At 45.3% G+C, this 16,548-nt stretch overlaps 3 protein-coding genes across 10 annotated transcripts; 2 read left to right on the top strand and 1 right to left on the bottom strand.

Annotated features, from left to right (window-relative positions):
- The first annotated feature begins 335 nt into the window (after positions 1-335).
- Atg9 (autophagy-related protein 9) lies at positions 336-5,106 on the top strand. 6 transcript variants are annotated; one of them, XM_076444108.1, is made up of 8 exons: positions 336-559; positions 1,368-1,476; positions 1,695-2,011; positions 2,103-2,569; positions 2,648-2,832; positions 2,942-3,892; positions 4,040-4,402; positions 4,479-5,106. In XM_076444108.1, exons 2-8 carry the CDS (start codon positions 1,423-1,425, stop codon positions 4,662-4,664), a joined length of 2,523 nt encoding a protein of 840 aa, XP_076300223.1. In that variant the 5' UTR covers positions 336-559; positions 1,368-1,422; the 3' UTR covers positions 4,665-5,106. The 6 variants fall into 6 exon arrangements, with proteins under 6 accessions (XP_076300223.1, XP_076300228.1, XP_076300227.1 ...); XM_076444112.1 differs by lacking the exon at positions 336-559 and adding an exon at positions 956-1,096; XM_076444111.1 differs by lacking the exon at positions 336-559 and adding an exon at positions 1,066-1,206.
- Positions 5,107-5,591: 485 nt separating this feature from the next.
- On the top strand, positions 5,592-8,643 carry LOC143218731 (uncharacterized). Its single transcript, XM_076444131.1, has 3 exons — positions 5,592-5,801; positions 7,181-7,312; positions 7,658-8,643. Exons 1-3 carry the CDS (start codon positions 5,601-5,603, stop codon positions 7,889-7,891), a joined length of 567 nt encoding a protein of 188 aa, XP_076300246.1. The 5' UTR covers positions 5,592-5,600; the 3' UTR covers positions 7,892-8,643.
- Positions 8,644-8,833: 190 nt separating this feature from the next.
- Positions 8,834-15,633, bottom strand: LOC143218719 (sodium-independent sulfate anion transporter). 3 transcript variants are annotated; one of them, XM_076444115.1, is made up of 11 exons: positions 15,356-15,633; positions 12,996-13,177; positions 12,713-12,908; positions 12,302-12,522; positions 11,869-12,013; positions 11,526-11,690; positions 10,798-10,959; positions 10,512-10,652; positions 9,306-9,451; positions 9,058-9,219; positions 8,834-8,968 (listed from the first exon to the last, which is right to left on the bottom strand). In XM_076444115.1, exons 1-11 carry the CDS (start codon positions 15,396-15,398, stop codon positions 8,834-8,836), a joined length of 1,698 nt encoding a protein of 565 aa, XP_076300230.1. In that variant the 5' UTR covers positions 15,399-15,633. The 3 variants fall into 3 exon arrangements, with proteins under 3 accessions (XP_076300230.1, XP_076300231.1, XP_076300232.1); XM_076444116.1 differs by lacking the exon at positions 15,356-15,633 and adding an exon at positions 13,490-15,324; XM_076444117.1 differs by lacking the exon at positions 15,356-15,633 and adding an exon at positions 14,380-15,324.
- Positions 15,634-16,548: the final 915 nt, after the last annotated feature.

Raw genomic sequence — 16,548 nt, 5'->3', positions numbered from 1 at the left:
ACGATCGTCTACAAAATGCACCGTTCTTGATCCTAATAAAAAAAATTATCAAAAATTATAGGTTTCCGAGGCATTCGAACGAGAATAGCAGGAGGTCAACAAACTTCCGGTTGAGAGAAAACCAAGCAGGGACCGTCGTTACCGACGTTTCGTATGACCGAAATTTTAATAAATTCTGTGGAAAACGAAGCGTTCTCTCTCGTGGAATAAATAAACTGTGTGTGAATCGAAGAAATCCGTTGCCAATTAAGGGAATGATATTTTCGTTCGAAATGACGGGAGCGTCGTTAACAGCCGAGGCGAATGGTACGGATAAGCAACGCGTGGTTCGCGACAGTCGTGGCAAGGTGAGCCACAAATAGAAGAAAAATTCAGTGAAGATGGTAAGCCAGGAGGGACGGCTGGCGGGACGGTTTTAACGTTTCGATGTCTAAATTGCCAGTGAACGCTCGTGGTGATCGCGGCCAATATGTGAGTGATGGTTCATGGGCTCAAAGCTGCGAGTCGGAATAAGCGCGGGCCAATTTCGAGTGCGGGACGACACTCGGTCTAAACGAAGGTACGGCTCCCGATGGCAGCACAGACGGCCAGGGGTATATCGCTTTGTTTATGGACATCAGCTGGTGTTACCAAACATTCGTGTCGCGTTTCGCGGCTGGCCTGCGTATACGCGACGCTTCTATTTCCGTCGAATAAAGGTCAGAGCGGAAAGGGAAGAGTAGACAAAGCGGGACGCTCACCCGAGTCAGCTGGACTTGGTTTTTCCCCCCTCACCAGTTCTCTCTCGCTCTCTCCCTCTCTCTCTCTCTTTCTCTCGTTTGTCTCTCCTCCACGCACGACACATACGGCAACAACAGAAAAAAGAAACAAGAACGAATCTGTGCAGCTTCGATTGCACACGCACTCCACGGAGAAAAAATGAAACGCATTGCCCTATCAGAGAATGGATTGAGTCCTTTGTCACGCGGCTGGCCCGTGATCGCCAGCCAAGTTGCGAATCCCATTTTATGCGTCGCGGGTTTCGCGATTTCCCCATGCACACACTCGTACATATTCGTCCGGGGTAACGGGAAATTCGGTGTCATCCGCTGAGTTGGTAATATTTTTACGGATTTTCTCACGTGTTGATCCCTCGATTGATAAAGCGCGGGATGACCCATCCGTCCATTCGCAATCGCAATATCTTGATTCACTCAGATAACACAGGTAGATAACAGAGGTAGACAACACAGGTAGACAAAGAAGGGGCCATGAGAAAGTTCTATTCAGTATCTGATTACCATATAATAGATCCAATAGTGCGAATCCATTTTTGCCAGCAATGCTCTGTGTCGTTGATCCGCCATTGAAAACTTTGTATATTCTAGATGCTAACGGGGCAACTGTCAACCGGTAGTTAATTAATCTTAATGACATGAAAGAATGAAACGAGAAACTGTCATTACCTGTGTAGAGCCAAACCGACGAGCGAAAACGGTAAGGCTCCATCGTGAGGGACTCTTTCTACACTTCATACATCTCATGTTGCATGCTTGTTTTGTTTTCGTTGCACCTTGTGAGTTCAGTTGGAAAGCGTGTACGGTGACTCCAGTAAGAGAGCTAGCGGATGCTCTGCGAGTGCTTTGTTTTGAGACAACACTGTAGCGGAGACGGTGTACCAGTTAGAAGTTTCTACAGCGATTCTGTGGTTTTAGATGACAACAGTACTGGATGGCAGCTACCAACGCATGGAGCCATACGAGGGAGAAGAGAATGGGGAGGGAGATGACAAACACGAAGAAACACCACAGGAATCCGGCGTAATGATACACGTGGTGCCGGAGGGGAACAAGGCCAGATGGAACCACATCGAAGATCTGGATTCGTTTTTTACAAGGATGTATCTCTATCATCAGAAGCACGGATTTACTTGTATGATGCTGCAAGAGGGGCTCGAACTAGGACAATTCATTTTTGTAGTTACCTTTTCCACTTTTCTCTTTCATTGCGTCGATTACTCCGTATTATTTAAGTAAGGCAGAGATCTGATAATCAAGCTAGCCAGATAGATCTGAGAGATTGTCTTTAGTATAAACCGTTTTCCCCCCCGTTTTCTTTTCCAGAGACAAAGTACTAAACAATACCTCGCACAAAACGTCGATAAGCGACGCCATACTGTCCACCGGTGAATGTACAGCGTCGATGGGTCTGGTCACATGGATTTGTATATTGGTAGCCGCAATCTTTTGGATACTAAGAGCGGTAAAAGTTTTATACCATCTCACACAGTTCTGGGATATTAAGTTGTTCTTTAACACCGCTCTAAAAATCGAAGACCGCGATTTGGATAATCTGACCTGGCATGAGGTGCAGAAGCGGGTCAGGGAAGTGCAGAAGGAACAAGAGATGTGCATACACAAAAGAGAGCTCACGGAGTTAGATATGTACCATAGAATATTAAGATTCAAAAATTACATGGTCGCCATGATCAACAAATCGTTGCTACCGGTAAGGCTCAAGGTTCCCGTCTTGGGAGAGGTCATATTTATGACTAGAGGACTCAAGTACAACATGGAATTACTCCTATTCTGTAAGCTGTCCCATTTTTTGCGCGATCCAGGATCGAGGAATAAAAAACGAGACTTGCTCATTGTAAATTTTATTGCAGGGGGGCCATGGTCGCCGTTCGAAAACAATTGGCACTTGAAGGGAGACTACAAAAAATCCAACAAGAGACAGGAACTTGCCCGAGCCTTGTCCAAGCATATTCTGTGGGTCGGCATTGCGAACTTCGTGCTTTGCCCCTTGATCCTGCTGTGGCAGATACTATATTCTTTTTTTAATTACGTAGAGGTTAGTTACTCTTCGCTATAACCGGTCCAACTTTGTAATTGAAATACTCGATAGCCCGCTTTGAACAAATTCTTAATTTCAAATAATCAAAACCCTACCCACCCCGCAGATCATCAAACGAGAACCAGGCACCCTAGGCATAAGAATGTGGTCGTTGTATGGCAGACTATACCTCCGGCACTTCAACGAGCTCGACCACGAGTTGAACGCGCGTCTGAACCGTGCATACCGTCCAGCTTCAAACTACATGAGCATATTTACGTCCCCGATTATGACCGTGATCGCGAAGAACGTCGCGTTCGTGGCTGGTAGCGTGCTGGCTGTTCTGTTGATACTGACGGTGTACGATGAGGATGTTCTGACCGTCGAGCACGTGCTGACTCTGATTACTATACTCGGCGCCGTGGTGGCCGGGGCCAGAGTGCTCATACCGGACGAGAACTTGGTCTGGTGTCCGGAGACTCTTCTAACCGCTGTCCTAGCGCATATACACTACAGACCGGATAGTTGGCGCGATCATGCCCACACCCAGACGACCAGGGCCCAAATGGCCCAGCTGTTCCAGTACCGTGCGGTACATCTTCTGGAAGAACTGATCTCACCCTTGCTCACACCCTTCATCCTGTGCTTCCACATGAGACAACGAGCTTTGGACATCGTCGACTTCTACCGAAACTTCACCATCGAGATCACCGGAGTAGGCGACGTGTGCAGCTTCGCGCAGATGGATATCCGTAAGCACGGGAACCCCACGTGGCAAACAGTCACCCAGAACCCGGTTCTCAAGGACCACACCACAGGATTTGACAATCGTTACTGCATGGACCCCGAGAAACTTCAAATCCCCGTCTCCAATCAGTACACCCAGGCGGAGAATGGCAAGACCGAACTCTCGCTCATACACTTCACCCTGACCAACCCGGATTGGAAGCCACCCAGCGACGCGAAGAACTTCGTCACTGCCCTCAGAGAGAGGGTGAAAAAGGAGGTGCAAACTGTGCCAGGAGAAATCAATCCTTTCCTGTCCAGCTTCAACAGCTTGTCCGGATTCGGGCCTGGGGTGAGTCTTTTTTTGGTGTCAACAGCTTATTCGAATAAATCTTTATTCCTCAATTGAATTGAGTCAATTCACGAATAACAAATAAATGGTTTTATGGGTAGTTCAAATAGCCAAAGAGAATCTCAATTTTTGTTCGTATGCTTTCAGTACAACGACATACTGTCGAACAGAATCCGAAGCACAATGGTGAACTACATGAGCGTGCCCAGCGGGAGCAACGTGTTCGCCAATCAACCCGGGTCCTCAACGGCGACGGGTGTAGTGGACGAATCCATGAGCATGGGATCGGTCATGTCTCATACCGTTAGAGGCTCCAGTAAGGTGGAGGGTCCAATATATAATAACGAAAAAGGGTTCTTTTCCGAGTTGCATCAAGGAATGACGAACCAATCGACGGGCGCGTCGTGTTTCGGCCAAGAATTCTCAACAGACCTGTCCGTGCCAGTCGAACTGACTGCTGTCGATATGTCTCTGTCTACGTTGTACCTGCATGAACTTCATCACAGACAAGTACTGATCTCCAAGATGCAACCCCGATTATTTTTGAACCTCTAAGAGATGCTAAATCTGCTTTTTGTGATTATAGATTAGGAGAAGGGGCTACCAAGAGGTGGCTACGAAGAGTGTATGGCAGCGAAGTCCTGTGCAAGAGTTAGGCACGCTTCCCGAGGTCAGGCAAGAGAGGGAGCCGTTGCTGTTGCACCAGGATTCCTCGATACGGAGCGATAGAGAATCAAAATACAACGTAATCACCCATTTGAATAGCATCTGAACAATGTGTGGCAGCGATCATCCGTCGTCCCCGCGACACTCCGAATAAAGAAATCCGTTTTGATTTGACTTACGACTCGAGCGAGGACCACTCGTTTCTCATTTCGTGTCGTCGAGAGTGTGTAGCTTCTGTGTTGTCGATGTAAATACAGGAATTAACGATACGTTTGCTTGACTAGACTGGCATCGGTGTGGGGTCAACGATTCCGAGGAGTGCCTACTACAATCCTCGACGGCCTAACAGCTCGTTGACCTTTGCCGTGTCGTGCGCGTGTGCACAAGGCATTGTGGGCTAGAGGCGTGACCAAAAGAACACTACTTCTCATTTCGCAAAAACCACGAATCTTCTCTTACATTGTGATAAACGCCTGGTTGCCAATGCCACGATTCTCTAGTCATATGAAATTAATCGCGCGCCATAGAATAAACAAGTTTATTATTTATTTGTCCGTGGGAACGTAGTTGCTCGATCAACATGGTGGCTGAGGAACATCTCCTCCTCCTCCTCCTCCCCTCCCAGACTTATTTAATTGTAATTTGATACCGTTGTCGTCTTCGTCGCAGCTAAGGATCCCGTGGGAATTTTTATGCTTTTATTTTTGTTTTTTTTTTTTAACTCGCGGGTCCGCAACCAAGGCACAGGGACAATTTAGCTCGTCGTTATTTCTTTACTATAACACACGTTCACTAACTCGCATAATCGCCGGACCGGCCCTCGACTATTATGGCTCATGCATTATTTTTTTCGACAAACATAACGCGTAACAAAGAATCACCTACGAAACTTGGTTTTTATCGGACGAGATCTTCGAAGCTATTATTAGAAATGATAATAATTTAAGGGATTATCTGTAATTTATCATTACGAAGAAATAAATAAATACGTTTCATAAAAAAAACTCGAAGATTTTTCCTTTGTTTTTGTTTTTTCGGAGAAATGAAGGTTGACGGTAACAAAAGAACAATAGTAATTGGGAATTCGGTGCACAGATTAGGGTCGAAGAAGAATCGTTTGAAAAACTCGATGGCAGGAGACGCGATCAAGTATAATCTGCGGTGTAACCGTAATATTAGCGAGAAGATGACCAAGAAGGATTTTATTTACGACATCAGGCCGCCGAATCAAACTTTCAGAAAGGTTAGATTTTATGGCTATTGTCTCACTTCACTTTTTTCCCCTATCGGTGTTGTATTTTGTATTTATATTCGCGTCTCTTGGGCAATTAACGCTGGTGCAGGAGTCGAAAAGTGCGCGAATTTCAAACGGTGAATACTTGAAACGAAGATAATAATAATCGGATACTCGGTTAGTCTCTTTAAAAATTACAATTGTCGCGTCTATAATAGTCTACGTTCAGAATATTAAATATCATTAATCTAGTAATTATAATTAATGAAAAACAAGTCGAATGTATACAGTGTACAATGAACGTTTGAATCGAAGATGACGCTGCAGTCACGACTTTGAATCAACCGCGAAACATATTCGAAATACTACGAGAAGGATTCAAAAATCTGTCGAATCCATTCGAGTATACAACGAGGATGCTTCAAGCTTCAATTTCTAATTGATTTCGTAGTATAAACTCGAATTATAAGCAACAAAATAGCAATCGAATGAAGTAACGTTCAAAACGAAGATGTCACTGTCGTACCTAACGTCAAATTTCGTTCAGGCATTTGCAAATTTTTGAGTCACTTACCTTGAAATTCAGTGCAGCCTTGCTCGAATCACATTCTCCATCCTTTGATCCATTGAATTCACACTGCACTTGGAACAATACACGCGAAACTTAGATTGAAAATGCAAAACTGACGTGCTCATTCGAAGAGACGAACTGCTCGACAGCCAGCGGGGTAATGGCGGCTGGGCATGCGCAGTGGTGGCTGATCGTGAACGCAGCACAGTGTGACGCGCGAATATTCAAACTTCGTTCTGGCATAGTTTTTTGCAAATTTTTGAGTCATTTTCCTCGGAATTCAGTGCAAGCTTGCTCGAATCACATTCTCCATCCTTTTATCCATTGAAATCACACAGCACTTGGAACAATACACGCGAAACTTAGGTTAAAAATGGAAAACTGACGTGCTCATTCGAAGAGACGAACTGCTCGACAGCCAGCGGGGTAATGGCGGCTGGGCATGCGCAGTGGTGGCTGATCGTTCACACAGCACAGTGCGACGCGAATATTCAAACTTCGCAAAACAACGTTGAACCTGTCAATTTTTTGTCATATATTCTACCAACAATATCTGATGTATTATTCGCGCTATATATTCGGAACTGATATTACACGAGAAAACGTTTAGAACGCACTTGTTCGAAAATTCAGTCCACAAATATTAACCTCTATATCATTTATGATACAGTGTAAACATTCGAGGTAAAGAAAGGGGGGAAACGTCTACGCATTGTGTTTGTTGAAGACCGCGCAATTTGTACCGTTTGTTTACTCACCCGCCACGAGTTAGGATAGTTGAGGGTGTTTCGCGCATAAACAAAACATGTAATTCCAGTTCGAGGACGGAAAATACCCGGTTGTGTTGCCGTTGCAGTTACGTCGTAAACAGAGCTCAGACTCGAGAGCACCACAGTACACGGTGATCTTGGAGAAAAATGATCATGGAGGCGGTGGAGACGCTATGAACGTGAGTACATACAATTTATTTCGGTTATTATTTATCACCAGGTTCTGCGAATTTCGTGTGCTCGTAACGAAATCGAGTGAGCCGATTCTGAACAATTTATTTCCATATTTTCAACTTATTCAATTGACTGAAGAAAAAAAAATTATTTGGTACACCCCCTCCTAAAATTTTGTTATTTTTCTATTAATTTGGCCCTGATGAAACGTTCGAAGCGTTCGAAACGTACGGAAAGATGGGACAAATGTTTTGTTATTTGTTTTCTATTATTCTGTTTCGGGAGCGGGGGTCAGGATAATGCGCCAAGTAATTTCCCCGACGCCAGGGACCAAGCAAGTTTTCGAATAGCTTTCAGAACAACGGCCCTTGGGATTCGAGTGCAATTTCTGTCGAGAGCAGATTGCCACTTTGCTATCGTTATCGACACACGTCAAGTTTCATCGTCGGACCTACTGCAAGTACTGTTACTGGATCTTACTGGAGAACGAAACGATGGAAAAGCACGTCCAGACCAACCACCGAATCGATCCTACTATTCCGACGAACGTCCGACCCTTGATCACTCGACCACCAAGATTTTGAACCAACAAGCTTACCTCCTACACTATAACACGTAACTTAATCCTTGCACAGAACCCTGTTATCGGCACACCGTCACGTGATGAAATAGATCAGTATCGCTATTGAGATTTCCACTGTCGTTTGCGAACTAGTTTAGTTGAAGTATTAATAAAACAAAATGAGAAAGACTGTCAAGTTTTAAGTTGAATCAAGTTTGAATCAAGTTTAATCGAGTCTATCTTGAACGAACTTCGACAAAATTGAACATGCCCAACCAGATTTTGGTTCAGCTTCAGTTTGCTGACGTTTGTTCAAGCTTGAATCAAGTCTAATCGAGTCTATTCGAGTTTGAATCAATCTCAACAATGTTGTTTATGCCCGACCAGATTTCAATCAACTCCACAAAGGTTTATTTCTACTGTGACCACGTTTGCCCATATTTCCCCAAAATTTGCCAATCCTTTGTTAACTTTCGAACACAAAGCCCGGCCAAAATTGAATCCCAGCAGTCCATCAAACCCGAAAATCCCCATTTACGTACAGGCCAAACAATGCAACCAACGAAACGGCAACGCGGTTTCGTAAAATTTATCGAGAAGCTTACAGATTCAATATATGAATGGTGGTATTGAAGCCATTCCCACAGCGATTTTATCCGGCATCAGGTGCCGTGGATAACAGTAGTTCGCAAATCGATAAGGTTATCTAGCAGTGAGCAAACAATCCACTTTTACAGGGGATAGCATCGGGAACAGTATTTTCAGTCCGTCAATATATTATTTTTATTCCTGTCGAGAACTGGACGACTAAAAAGAACCGTCCACGAATTTACAAATAAATAAACGGTTTCCCACCTGAAGAACAACCAGCCATTAATTACACTATATTAATTAATCTATTCAAAATACGGGCTGCAGAAGAGCCTATCCTAGATCTTTGGATTTCCATTTTTTGGAAGTTCGTTTATCGATCCAGAGACGGATCAGTACATAGATCAGGTGCGACGGTTTTCAGGACGTTCTGTACGTTCTCGTTGCAGTTGATGCAACTCAGAGTCTGGCCGCGAAGATGAAGATCGTTGGCCAACAGCTTCATGTTCTGCGAAAATGAATAGGTGACGGTAATTAATACACGGAGAGGGATCCCGGTAATTGGAAAACGGATGTACAGGCCAGAGAGCCGGTTACCTTCGCGACCGTGACATCGATCCTCTTCAAGTTTCTACAGTCCAGCAAGACGTCGCTCGGGCTCTCCTCTGATAATTTCATTATCCTTATCCGGAAGTTCTCCGCCGCTGGGAACGTAACAGCTTCTTCCGGCGTAACGCGTATCACAGAGCCGGCCTCGACCTAAACAGAGAGAAATCATTCCGGACTGTGAGAGCTCACGCTGACTGGAGACACATAACGGTCCCGATGAGATTAAGTTGATTTACCTGCTGGATCTCCGTCTGCACGGACGGCCGCGCCGAGAAGTAGAGCAGCATTAATATATTCACGATGATGCCGATGATTATGCCCCACTCCAGCTTCAGGAACACGCAGAACAGCAGCGTGATCATCATCAAAAGGAAGTCGATCTCTGTGACAAATCAGAGACCGATGATTTGCTACTGGTGCGCCCAGTCTTCCGGCATGGGGATTACGCAGGGGCTCGAGTAACTCTCTAGGAGCGCGTTTGTCGAATATCCCGTTAGACAAAGGGTACAGTCGTTTTGGCTCGGTGTGGATGTGAATCGAGACGTTACGGAAAGATATTGAAAAAAATATTGGGGGTATTAGGTACACTTCTGTACCTTCGGAAAGAGTTTTCTCAAAAGCAGACAACATCATGGACAAAACCAAGTATTGTAAATGAAATATTATTCTGAAGTAGTTACGAATTTAATAAAGAAAATGCTTGAAACCTGCTATGCAGTTCTGATTTCCAAGATTCGTGTACTACTTGTGAAAGTTTCGATTACATTCAACATCGAAGTGCTTATAAGTATCTTTTCGAAGCTTGTAAGTTCTCATTCCGAGGTTCGATAACTACTTGTATACAATGAATGCTTTTCAAGTATTAGGTTGTCCCAAAAGTTCCTTCCGGAATGTGTTCCTTTAATGTCGCTAAATAAATACAAACAATACGATAATGTTTATGTTAATATTTTTTAGTACTTCTTAATATGAATTTGCATTATGTGCATGCATCGAAAACCAACTTTTGGGACAACCTAATATTTATTTAGCAATATTAAAGGATCACATTCCGGAAGAAACTTTTGGGACAACCTAATATAATCAATGAAACTTCTATTCCTTTTAAGTGGAAATCGAAACCCATGAAATGAAACTTGGTTATTGAACTTGACTCGGGATTCGCGAGTACATATTGAACTTGATCCCATCCCTAGTTCATACACAATTGTAAGCTCGCCGTGGCTGCGAACAATGGAGAAAAGGGTGAAAAAATGCAGCACAGACAATTCCCGCTACCAACCACAATACTAAATCACGACGTCGGCCAATGAATCACTCGCCGCCTGATACCCACGCCTCTCTACAAGCTCGCGCGCCCTCCCGGGGGTAACGAGCACGCTTCGTTTGGCTCGCAGCCCTAAATGCAGACAAGGTGAACGACGCGACGCCCCGACACTTACTCTTCGCCCGCCAGAGCATGGCGTAGGTCTTGAAGTCGAGCATATAGTACATGGCGCATATAATCACGCCAGCCAGGGTTGCTTTCGGGATGAAGCGAAAGGTTGAGGTCAACAGACCCGCTGCCAGCAGCACCAGGCATCCTGCAATGAAAGACGGCTGTCTAATTAATGGAAGTTGAGAAGAAACTCGTTTCAGCTACCTCTTCGCTGATTTGTTTAAGAATCGGCGAAGAAGACCGGTCCCGCGATAGAATTGAAAGATTATCGCGGTATTATAGACTCTCACCTGTGAACAAGCCACCGAAAGTCGTTTTAACGCCGGAAGCATGATTGACGGCGGTGCGGGTGAAAGAGCCCGTAACCGGCATCGATCGAACGAACGAGCCGAACACGTTGCACACACCCAACGCGAACATCTCCTGCGTGGCGTCCAAAGATTTTCCCATCGCTAAACCGAAACCATATCGATGTGCCGACGGTTATTTATGGGGTCGGCCGCCGTCGGATACGCGAGCCTGCCACGCAACGGGCGGCTCGCAAACATCCGTCAAAGCGCTCGACTACAAGGGTGCAATTTATCGGACTGCTTTTACGAAGATATTCCTGAATTGCTTTATAAGAAACATAATTGTCGGTACTTTGAATTAATGTAAATTGTGTTTTGACTTGACAACTTTGCGTGAACATCTGCAGTCTAGTGATCGGCAGAAACAGTTGATCGTGATTCGAGGATACAATCAGAACGATAAAGCGATTATATGCGCCGTTGCAGTAATTACTTGAATAGCGCCCGCGGTGGCTGAATCGCGTGAATGAGGGATTAACTGGAAACGTTATTTGGTATTCTCGGAGCGCGTACAAGCTTTGTGTTCCACAGCAAATTCGCAGAAGAACTGTTGGAGAATTTCGAAAGCGGTATCAGGGTTTCGAGAGCTATCGAAGTTCTAAAAGCAATTCAAGACTCTCGAGCGCTAAGGTTGTTTCGGGAACAATTAAACTTAACGACTACAGTACCAAAGGCCTTCGCGATAGCCATGTGCTCTATGGTGGAGACGACCGGAAGCGTGAAGAGCGTGGTCCCCATAGCGGAAGCAGTCTCCAGGAAGTCGTAGGTGCGATTGTTCGCTGTAATGGAGAATGGAGGCGGAGCGAACGGTGGTAGTCCTTCTCCCATGGTTCCTAAAAAATGTTAATTCAATTTCTTCGTTCAAAATCCCGAATATCGAAGATGGTATAACGTCAATGATTAAAAGGCGGTGTTAGCGAACTCGTGGGACGACCGGATAGTTCGACGCCGGGAGAAAGATAAGCAAATGGCGGTGCAGAGAAGCGAGAAAAAAGCATTTCGTATCCTCACCGGTCAGTTTGAACGGTTGCTGGTGGTTGACGTAGAATATGTACGCCATAACAGTTCCCGCGACGACTACCAACGCGTTACGTGCTAGCGTAACGATCCATGCAAGCTTTTGGGGCCAAGTGCCGGTTCGACGTCCAGGCAAGTTCTTGCGAAAATAGTGAATAGAGAAACGTTAGACAGTCCCGACACTGTGCATGGCAGTGTTAAGCAGAGAAATGGAGCGCCATTCTCTCTCTCTTAAGCTTTAACAGATCTAATGAAGCGGGTCTATATCGGGATACTAATCATGCCGGATCGCAGAACACATTCTCTAAAGCCTATCGCAACAGCGAGTAGTCGCTCGCGCCGCAAACTCGAGGAGGCTACCTGTTCATAGACAACAGTCGAATCGCTTTCATCAGGATCGTCTTGGCAAATACCTTCAGCTTAGTACCTTCAGCAAGACCAGCACCGCTATTGTGCACACGCCCAGCAATGTGTCCTCGTATCTGATCTCCTTCAGATTCGAGAACACCGCTATCAATGAGTCTACCAAGTCCTCGCTTCGACCCGGGATCCCCAGCAGGGATTTGAATTGAGATGCGGCGATGTTGATGGACGCTGCTGTCGTGAAGCCTGTGATCACTGGCAGTGAGATGAAGTCTAGCAGGAAGCCTGGAAAATTGGGTATCGTTAAGTCAGAGCAGTAGTTAGGCCCGGCTCTAATCTCGATCCTCAATTAGATTAGGTCTGCCTCTAATTGTGATCCACCGTTGGTTTGCATTCCTGTTGGGTCTAACTACAGTTTCAATCTAGAATTGAATTAAGCGGCATCTTCGTCGATCTTCGCGTCAAAGGTACTCACCTAAATGCAACAATCCCAAAGCAGTGATGAAGCAGCCCTTCAAGAAAGTCAGCAGAACAGCTATGTCAGCTCCATACTTCCCCACCAGAGGCTGCACCATGGTAGCCATAATAGCAGTTGGCCCGATAGTGATACTATCGCAGGATCCAAAGATAATGTAGACGAAGGACGCCATAAAGGACGCGTATAACCCGTACTGCCAGGTGGAGAATTATAAAAATACAGAGTCCAGGTGAAGATAATTCGAAGCGAAGGTCGCAGAGATTCTCGCGTTTCTATTTACCTCGGGATTCAATCCGGCAACGATACCATAAGCGATACCCTGGGGAATAGCGGTCAGGCCGACCGTGAACCCGGCGAGCACATCTTGAGGCAGCCATGCGAGCCTGTAGGCCGGCGACCACGTCAGAACCGGCAGCTTCCGTTTCACGTAAGCCCAGCAGGCGTCTTTGCTGCACCGCGGCACTTTGAACAGAATTTCACCAAATTCACTTGACAGGGCATTACCATTTCTACTTGGGGATTTTCTAGCGCTCGATCTCGGTCTATGCAAATGATCTGTGACCAAATGAACGTGCGATGAGTTATGCTAAATGATTCTCCGGGTGCTCTCCATTTGCGTCAACACTAGGTTTACGGAGCACTGAAACCGACTTACATCACTTTATTCAAACAACGAGAACGTATCTTGATATATCGAGATAGATATATATTAAAAATATTCGAACCCATCATTTCGACGGGTCCCGTAAATCTAGTGTTAACGTTGATCTTCACTTGTGAGTGACACTGCTCCCGCTCGGCGTTCGCAACGTTGTAAACAATCTCTCGAAAGCGGCTCGTCGCGCTTATCGCGCCGTCACGTTTAAAAACAAAGGATTATCTCAGCTTCTCTTTTTTTCCGTCTGATGGACCGGACGCTTCTTTCGCGATTCCATTTAATATATGAATTTTTTCGAATTTATGTATCGCATGAGATTCTGGCGCACTCCGGGAATTCTCTCGAGGACTTCAGTGGCTCTATTTGGAACGATGATCGAGGAAGCGTGGAATTAAGTGCTCCTCGACGGAAGAGGACAGGTAATCCCTTCGCTGTCATCGTGCGACAGGATCACTCAAATTAAGGATCGTTTGCAACCGCGGAAGTAATCCTGGATTATTTTTGAAAAACCACAGACTCTTGTGACGTCTGAAATAATTATCCTTGGCCTTCCTTACAGTAGAGAAGGAAATTATTACACCGCGTAACCGAAATTTTTATCGAATCGAGAAATTGAATGAACAATATTGAAACTGAACACTATGTCTAATTTAGCAAACAGGCGTCACAGCGAAGCACTCGAAGAAGCACCGAAGAAAGGAAAAAATGGAAATAATATTTTCAAGGCGACGTCCGCGGATATAAAAGCATCAACCGGATTCCCCAGAGCGGCAGCAGCTCGCAACAATGAAGAACACGGAGCGAGGAAAAATGTGATTATCATCCCGGAAGGTCGGAGATGATTGTCTGCCGCGTTTCTTAGGCCGGGTCTCCACTCTGGAATCGAGTTTGCTCCGGCTGTTTCAATTCCCCTTCTTGTGTATCTGTAAACGGATCAGCTCGGGTCGCGAAGTTCCCGTCCGCCGGTAAACACAGGCTAATTATCCCTCGCGATAATTCTCCGTACTTTTAATCTGTAGCTTAATCCCGAGACAACGGAAGAAAGTCTGCTACGTATTCTCTCGCCGTTCAGCCAACGGCCAACAATAACCCTTAGCCTGCCCGAGCTAACTCGATAACCAACGTCCGAGCACAATCTCTTCCCGAGATAATTAAGATACTAATAAGTTTTACGATCTTAATACACTCTATCGCTGAAAACCACTGCCGCGAGAACGCCTCCGGCTGACTCACTATCTCTCTCATCGCTCTCCATATCTCTTTAACGTTCTCTCTCTCTCTCTCTCTCTCTCTCTTCTTCATTCACAGTCTATTTCCTGTAATCTCTCCGTCTCTTTCTCGATTAGCCAACCTGTTTCTTTCTCTCACTTTATTTTACCACGTTTTTTTCTCTTCCATACTCGCAGTAAATCATATTTACTAGATTACAGACTAGTACATGCTCCTCTCTGAAAGCCAGTCTCTTCCCTTTACACTGGCTCCGGTAAACTCGTACTTGTCCTTTCACTCTGCGCTTCCATTTCTCTCCTTACTTTTCTGCCATTTCATTCTCCGTGTTACACTCTACTCGTTTGCTCATCTCCTTTGTGATATTCTTGATTTTTCCTGATTTTCTCATTTATCTCTTCCTCGGTCGATAAATCAGTCTCTTCTTCTGTTCTCTTAATTTATTCTATGTATTTCCAGAGCCTCTTCTTCAGGATAAAATGCGAGAATGTAAATGTCAAAAAATCTATTTCGCACAACTATTTCTCCCAACCCAGTTTCTCAATACCAACAACCGTCAGACTAGGAGTAAAAGGTAGCGAAACACCTAAGCAGACTTCAGCCAATATCTCGGAGACGGTCGCAGATAGAACAATCACGTACACCAAACGAAATATGCATCCTCGTCTGGGGAACACAGCTGCGCAAGCAGATTTGCGAAAATCCGGTTCGTTTAGACGCTACGAGACACAATAGGGACTGTGTCGGAGACTCACTTTTCCAATTCGGGAGGCGTCGCTCCTTGTTGCCGATGTCCATGGTCCCCCCTGAGCTGAGCGACTAAACTATTCTGTAAACCGATACACGTTCCACAGCTCACGGTTCACCGGCGTCAATTTTCACTGGGATCAGCTGGCGTTGCGACGACGTCGTGCAGACACCAGGCATCGTTTCCGCGCAAGAAGCAAACGTTGAATCCGCACGTGTCCGACCGCAATCCCGTTCTACGAACGATCCACGAGGGCCCCGTGATCTACAGAGATCGCTGGAACGCTGCTATTTATCAACCGGTTCGATCCCCCCACCCCTTACCCCTCTCCACACCATTAATCGAAGATCTAACTACACAACAGCTTGCGATCCAACCATCGCATCGGCGCAATCTGCACTGTCTGCGATTTTTAATCCGATGTCACGCTCAATCATAATACACAGCGTTTATTAATTGGCTGCTGGAAGATTCGTTCGGGTTGTGAAATTGTTTACCCCGAGGTGTACAATGTTTTCCTTTTAAATAAATTGTGAATTCGGTTTGGGAAGCATTTTGTTGGGGGCGTTCGGTTGGTGGATTGTTGAACTTGTTAATTGTGCATACAGGGTTTACAACAAGTAATGGTCATCCGTTCTAGGGGTGGATCTACACCTCCGGATCGGTGGACATTTGTAAGAGAAACTTGCCGCGAAATTGTTTATAACAACATCAACACCTTCCACTCGTCCAGAAAAGAAAGGAGCCACATGTCGCAAACAAATAGTTATCGAGATATAGGTTAAAGTTTTTGCAAAATTTGATTGTGCGGAGTTATACGTGTAGACAAAAGCCTACTGCTACAGTCCACACAACCGTGTCGATGAGACGGAACGTAATCGTGTGCGTGCCTCGAGACAATTCGACGCTAGACCCGTACGACATCATCGTCTCTCTGCGCATTCGGACAATAAATTTGAAGTTGCAAAATATGACAGAATACCTTATATCCATTGTTATAAGAATATTAATCTTGTGTTATATAAAATGTTGCCGTACCTCGCCGTTCCTCCAGCGGATTAGGCGATATACCTGTAAAGGACGTTATAGCAAGCAAAAAACGCATGCGAATCTTCAACCCCGACAGATCGACAACACGTGCGACGCGACGGACCCATCGAGCGGACTACCCTTATAAACACGTCATTGATAACCGTAAAC

The sequence above is a fragment of the Lasioglossum baleicum genome, chromosome 20 (genome assembly GCF_051020765.1).
Source record: "Lasioglossum baleicum chromosome 20, iyLasBale1, whole genome shotgun sequence".
NCBI classification, from domain to species: Eukaryota; Metazoa; Arthropoda; class Insecta; order Hymenoptera; family Halictidae; genus Lasioglossum; species Lasioglossum baleicum.
This window is presented reverse-complemented; position numbering and strand designations above follow the sequence as displayed.

What these genes read in the sequence shown, in the direction of transcription:
- Atg9 (XM_076444108.1), top strand. Translation starts at nt 1,423, where the DNA reads ATGAAACGAGAAACTGTCATTACCTGTGTAGAGCCAAACCGACGAGCG. An exon ending in CAAACCGACGAGCGAAAACG is followed by an intron (nt 1,477 to 1,694) that starts GTAAGGCTCCAT and finishes CTGTGGTTTTAG; the next exon opens with ATGACAACAGTACTGGATGG. An exon ending in ATGAACTTCATCACAGACAA is followed by an intron (nt 4,403 to 4,478) that starts GTACTGATCTCC and finishes TTGTGATTATAG; the next exon opens with ATTAGGAGAAGGGGCTACCA.
- LOC143218719 (XM_076444115.1), bottom strand. Translation starts at nt 15,398, where the DNA reads ATGGACATCGGCAACAAGGAGCGACGCCTCCCGAATTGGAAAA. An exon ending in ACGCCTCCCGAATTGGAAAA is followed by an intron (nt 13,178 to 15,355) that starts GTGAGTCTCCGA and finishes TTCTGTTCAAAG; the next exon opens with TGCCGCGGTGCAGCAAAGAC. An exon ending in GCAACCGTTCAAACTGACCG is followed by an intron (nt 11,691 to 11,868) that starts GTGAGGATACGA and finishes AACATTTTTTAG; the next exon opens with GAACCATGGGAGAAGGACTA.
- LOC143218731 (XM_076444131.1), top strand. Translation starts at nt 5,601, where the DNA reads ATGAAGGTTGACGGTAACAAAAGAACAATAGTAATTGGGAATTCGGTG. An exon ending in CGAATCAAACTTTCAGAAAG is followed by an intron (nt 5,802 to 7,180) that starts GTTAGATTTTAT and finishes ATGTAATTCCAG; the next exon opens with TTCGAGGACGGAAAATACCC. An exon ending in GCGGTGGAGACGCTATGAAC is followed by an intron (nt 7,313 to 7,657) that starts GTGAGTACATAC and finishes GTTTTCGAATAG; the next exon opens with CTTTCAGAACAACGGCCCTT.